The sequence below is a fragment of the Penaeus vannamei genome, chromosome 12, assembly GCF_042767895.1.
Source record: "Penaeus vannamei isolate JL-2024 chromosome 12, ASM4276789v1, whole genome shotgun sequence".
In the NCBI taxonomy this organism is placed as follows: Eukaryota; Metazoa; Arthropoda; class Malacostraca; order Decapoda; family Penaeidae; genus Penaeus; species Penaeus vannamei.
In genome coordinates, this window is record NC_091560.1 from 46,528,935 (window position 1) to 46,535,395 (window position 6,461).

At 38.0% G+C, this 6,461-nt stretch overlaps 2 protein-coding genes across 2 annotated transcripts; both read left to right on the top strand.

Moving 5' to 3' along the window:
- The first annotated feature begins 1,400 nt into the window (after positions 1 to 1,400).
- On the top strand, positions 1,401 to 2,224 carry LOC138863652 (interleukin enhancer-binding factor 3-like). Its single transcript, XM_070128475.1, has 2 exons — positions 1,401 to 1,455; positions 1,634 to 2,224. Exons 1-2 carry the CDS (start codon positions 1,444 to 1,446, stop codon positions 2,180 to 2,182), a joined length of 561 nt encoding a protein of 186 aa, XP_069984576.1. The 5' UTR covers positions 1,401 to 1,443; the 3' UTR covers positions 2,183 to 2,224.
- Positions 2,225 to 4,413: 2,189 nt separating this feature from the next.
- Positions 4,414 to 5,502, top strand: LOC138863653 (interleukin enhancer-binding factor 3-like). The gene is made up of 2 exons (XM_070128476.1): positions 4,414 to 4,470; positions 4,636 to 5,502. Exons 1-2 carry the CDS (start codon positions 4,459 to 4,461, stop codon positions 5,458 to 5,460), a joined length of 837 nt encoding a protein of 278 aa, XP_069984577.1. The 5' UTR covers positions 4,414 to 4,458; the 3' UTR covers positions 5,461 to 5,502.
- Positions 5,503 to 6,461: the final 959 nt, after the last annotated feature.

A 6,461-nucleotide genomic window follows, 5' to 3' on the forward strand; every position in this document is an offset into this window, starting at 1 on the left:
TTCTTCTGTCTGCTCGGTCTCTCCTCGTCTGCCTGACGAGACGTCCTTTCATCCAACGACTCCTGTCCCCGGCAGGTTCCTGCTTTTGTATTCTGGGGAGTCAGTTCCTCCGGCCGTGACAAAGGGGGTAAGTTCGCCGGAATTGCTCGAGGGAGAGAAAGTACTCTGGCAAACATTGCTCAGGCGTGGCAGGTGCGATGCCAGGAAGTCAGGCAGCAGCTAAGACCTAGGTGCAAGGCGAACCCATCTGTTGGCCATATTGTTGACAGTATATGTGTTTGCGTGTGTGTATATACATATATGGTTGGATTAATAAAATTTTAATCTAAGGAAAAGTTAACACAAATGTATTCAACTAAGCTCCAGAGGAGCTCGCATAATACGGCTTAACACTGCATCAAGATGGTGCAAATTTACGCACAATCACACACAATGATATATTGCACAGATTGACAGGAGTGAAAATGGGACGGAGCTAAATGACGTCACTGCGTAAAGCTGATGAAGATGTGCTGTGATAAAGCCGAATGAAGGATCATTTGTTTGATCAACTCGACATTGTCAGAATTAACGTAAGTCCTTTTAAAAGCCTTCTTTATATGCATAAATAAGTATACACACATGTATATATATGTATGTACTTAAATATATATATATATATATATATATATATATATATATATATATACATTTGTATAAATATATAAATGAAAATATTTACATATATATGCATATAAATACATACATATTCATATATATATATGTATATATGTGCATACATACATACATATACAATGTATAATTTAACATACTGATAATAGAAATAGACATTCTCAAAATTAACGTAAGTCCTTTAAAATACCTTCTTTATATGCATAAATAAGTATACACACATGTATATATATGTATGTATTTAAATATATATATACATTTGTATAAATATATAAATGAAAATATTTCTATATATATGTATATATATACATACATACATATTTCTATATGTATATGTATATATGTGCATACATACATATATATGCAATGTATAATTTAACATACTGATAATTGAAATAAAGGAAAAAGAGAGATAAGAATGGTAACTGTGATGGTTGATAATCATAATCATATTAAAGTCATTAAAATAATGATTATATGATAATAATACAGAACCATGATAATCTGATAATAATGATAAATGACAGAACACTTACTAGAAACACTGATGAAAATAAGAACAATGGTAATATCGACAGAGATCCTAAATCTTTTTACTAAAATGTGCAGCATGTGATTTAAGGAAGCAATGCCATGTCCAATATTCCTTCGCTCATTTGACCTTGGGAATGAAGTAGAAATAGCATAGCAGTGGGCGTGGCTTCGTCTCGGCCACTATATAAGGAGACGCCGCCGAGTCATCGGCACAGTCGCCGGAGATTCCCTGTGGACATGAAGACTTTGGTAAAGAGTGCTTCCCTTTGCACCATTGTGCCTTTATGTTATAGCTGCCTAGATCAGTGAAAAGTTCAACAAGATTTTTATTATTATTATTATTATTAATCTAAAAGCAAATGCAGTTCTTTTCCTAAGACTTACCTCTGTTTAGACTTGAACTGAAGAGTATGTGGTTGTGTTGCAGGCCATCGCTGTCGCCCTCGTGGCGTTTGTAGGAGTCAGTGTGAGCGGAGATCCTGAAGCTGATGCTGAGCCCAGCCGCTATGGAGGCGGCTTTGGAGGCTATGGGGTGGTGTCCTACAGACCCGTGTACAAAAGCTACGGCTACGGACGCTGGAAGAGGAGTGCTGAGCCTGTAGCTGAGGCTGAGCCCGAGGCCGATCCTTCCCGCTTCGGATACGGGCATGGCGGCTTTAGTCACGTGTCCTTCAGGCCCGTGTACAACAACTATGGCTACGGACGCTGGAAGAGAAGTGCTGAGCCTGTAGCTGAGGCTGAGGCTGAGGCCGAGGCCGATCCTTCCCGCTTCGGATACGGGCATGGCGGCTTTAGTCACGTGTCCTTCAGGCCCGTGTACAGCAGCTATGGCTACGGACGCTGGAAGAGGAGTGCTGAGGCTGAGCCCGGATTCAGCTTCGGTCACGGCTTCGGAGGTCACGGCCGCTTCGGAGGCTACAGGGGCTATGGAGGCCACGGCGGAAGCTTTGGTGGACATGGGCGTTTCTACGGCTGAAGGATTCCTTTTTCCCAAGATCAATAAAGCTGAGCAATTCTACACAGTGATTCCTTTAAACATGCCAAATATATGTGAGCAAGTATCCCTTTATACAACAGTGAACAATTGTCCCTTTAAACAACAGGAAAGGGCAGAATCACTGTAACAAATCTCGCACAGAATAGCTTTTGGAAAAACAGAAATTTCCGTGCTAAGATATTTTCAGATAGACATTTGTAATATATATACACACATACATATATACATATATACATAAATATATACACATGTGTATACTATATATATATATATATATATATATATATATATATATATATATATATATATATATATATATACACACGTATGTGTAAAGGAGTTGGGGGCATATAGGTTGGTGGAATGAAAGGGGTATTTGCTTGCTGGTTTATTGGGTGAGGAAAGGCATGACCCCATGAGAGACCCAGTGACCTGCGTGCTGAGGGCAGAGGCCAAGCTGCCCTGTCCTGTGACTGCTCCTGTTCTTCTGTCTACTCGGTCTCTCCTTGCCTGCCTGACGAGACGTCCTTTCATCCAACGACTCCTGTCCTCGGCAGGTGCCTGCTTTTGTATTTTGGGGTGTCAGTTCCTCCGGCCGTGACAAGGGGTGAGTTCGCCGGAATTGCTCGAGGGAGAGAAAGTACTTTGGCAAACATTGCTCAGGCGTGGCAGGTGCGATGCCAGGAAGTCAGGCAGCAGCTAAGACCTAGGTGCAAGGCGAACCCATCTGTTGGCCATATTGTTGACAGTGTGTTTGTATGTGTGTGTATACATATATGGTTGGATTAATAAAATGTTAATCTAAGGAAAAGTTAACACATAAATTTATTCAACTAAGCTTCAGAGGAGCTCGCATAATACGGCTTAACACTGCATCAAGATGGTGCAAATTTACGCACAATCACACACAAACTTTGCATATATACTTATGTTCTTAAATATATATATACATATATATGCTCATAATGCATATATATACATATCTATAAATACATACATACTTATGTATATGTATATGTATAGTTACATAGCGATATATATACATATATAGACAGCATCTATACATACATATACACATATACTTATATTATATATATATACATATAGACATATTTACTGTATATATACTGTATATATATACATTAATTAAGACCCACCCCTTTACCATCATATATTGCAACCATTGATATGATTTCATTTTATTCTCCGTTTCCTTCCATTTTTTCCTTATTTGTTTACCATTGTTATTAAATGACAATGTTCAAAGAGAATGTACTGAAGAAACACTTATGACATATCGCACAGATTGACAGGAGTGAAAATGGGGCGGAGCTAAATGACGTCACTGCGTAAAGCTGATGAAGGATTGCTGTGATAAAGCCGAATGAAGGATCATTTGTTTAATCTACTCGACATTGTCAGAATTAACGTAAGTCCTTTTAAAAGCCTTCTTTATATGCATAAGTATACACATATGTATATATATGTATGTTAAATATATATATATATATATATATATATATATATATATATGTATGTATTTGAATATATATATATATATATATATATATATATATATATATATATATATATATATATATATATATATATATATACATATATATATACATTTGTATAAACATATAAATGAAAGTATTTTCATTTATATGTTTATAAATACATACATATTTCTATATATATATATATATATATGTATGTATATATATATATATATGTATATATATATATTTATTTATTTATATTTATATATTTATATATATATATATATATATATATATATATATATTTATATAAATGTGTGTGTGTGTGTGTGCATACATACATATGCAATGTATAATTTAACATATTGATAAATGAAAGAAAGGGAAAAAATATATATAAGAATGGTAACTGTGATGGTTGATAATCATAATCATATCAAAATCATAAAAATAATGATTATATGATAATAATACAGAACCATGATAATCTGATAATAATGATAAATGACAGAACACTTACTAGAAACACTGATGAAAATAAGAACAATGGTAATATCGACAGTTATCCTAAATCTTTACTAAAATGTCCAGCATGTGATTTAAGGAAGCAATGCCATTTCCAATATTCCTTCGCTCATTTGACCTTGGGAATGAAGTAGAAATAGCATAGCAGTGGGCGTGGCTTCGTCTCGGCCACTATATAAGGAGACGCCGCCGAGTCATCGGCACAGTCGCCGGAGATTCCCTGTGGACATGAAGACTTTGGTAAAGAGTGCTTCCCTTTGCACCATTGTGCCTTTATGTTATAGCTGCCTAGATCAGTGAAAAGTTCAGTATTTTTTTTTCTTTAATCTAAAAGCAAATGCAGTTCTTTCCCTAACACTTACCTCTGTTTAGACTTGAACTGAAGAGTATGTGGTTGTGTTGCAGGCCATCGCTGTCGCCCTCGTGGCGTTTGTAGGAGTCAGTGTGAGCGGAGATCCTGAAGCTGATGCTGAGCCCAGCCGCTATGGAGGCGGCTTTGGAGGCCATGGGGTGGTGTCCTACAGACCCGTGTACAACAGCTACGGCTACGGACGCTGGAAGAGGAGTGCTGAGGCTGAGCCTGTAGCTGAGGCTGAGCCCGAGGCCGATCCTTCCCGCTTCGGATACGGGCATGGCGGCTTTAGTCACGTGTCCTTCAGGCCCGTGTACAGCAGCTATGGCTACGGACGCTGGAAGAGGAGTGCTGAGCCTGTAGCTGAGGCTGAGGCTGAGCCCGAGGCCGATCCTTCCCGCTTCGGATACGGGCATGGCGGCTTTAGTCACGTGTCCTTCAGGCCCGTGTACAACAGCTATGGCTACGGACGCTGGAAGAGGAGTGCTGAGCCTGTAGCTGAGGCTGAGGCTGAGCCCGAGGCCGATCCTTCCCGCTTCGGATACGGGCATGGCGGCTTTAGTCACGTGTCCTTCAGGCCCGTGTACAACAACTATGGCTACGGACGCTGGAAGAGAAGTGCTGAGCCTGTAGCTGAGGCTGAGGCTGAGGCCGAGGCCGATCCTTCCCGCTTCGGATACGGGCATGGCGGCTTTAGTCACGTGTCCTTCAGGCCCGTGTACAGCAGCTATGGCTACGGACGCTGGAAGAGGAGTGCTGAGGCTGAGCCCGGATTCAGCTTCGGTCACGGCTTCGGAGGTCACGGCCGCTTCGGAGGCTACAGGGGCTATGGAGGCCACGGCGGAAGCTTTGGTGGACATGGGCGTTTCTACGGCTGAAGGATTCCTTTTTCCCAAGATCAATAAAGCTGAGCAATTCTACACAGTGATTCCTTTAAACAAGCCAAATGTATGTTAACAATTGTCCATCTAACCAGAAAGAATGAGCAAAGTTCACACGTAAAAAAACAAATTTGTATTTAATATAACGAAACTACGCCCCAGTGCTAACAATTTTTCATAAGAATGGTAAATGTACATATATACATGCATACGTACGCATTTGCACACACTCGCACACATATAAAACATATGGATGGATAAATGTGTGATGTTAATCTCACATTTATAGACGAATCTATTCACATAACAATGCTCAACACTGCACCCTGGCTGCCCAGTGCAAAAGAGAACAATAACACAAATGTAATTGGAGGAACGATGCTGAATGTGGCATCATACAAAATATAGACATACTCTTATAATATCTATCAAAGAATTAATTATTGAAGCTATAATTGAGCTACTCATGGAAACAAAATGTATATATGTATATATATATATATATATATATATATATATATATATATATATATATATATGTACACGTATATATATAGTTATATATGTATTTATATATATATACATGCATACATATATTTATACATATTCATACATGTATACATATATATACATATATATATATATATATATATATATATATATATATATATATATATATATATATATATATATATACATATAAACCAAACTCCTTCCTTTTACCATCATAAAGTGTAAGTATTTGGTAGGATTTCTTTATAGTCTGCATTTCGCTTTCTATTTTGCTGATCTGTTTACCAATGTAGTTAATGCACCACTTTCAAAGAAATTATACTGAGCAAACACTTGTAGATCACAGACCTACAGGAGTGAGAATGGAGAGCTAAATGACGTCACCGCGTTTAGCCGATAAAGCTGCGTCATCATAAAGCCAGATAAATCATTGTAAAATTTACTCGATATTGGCATAATTACCAGAAGTAAAATAAAAACAATAT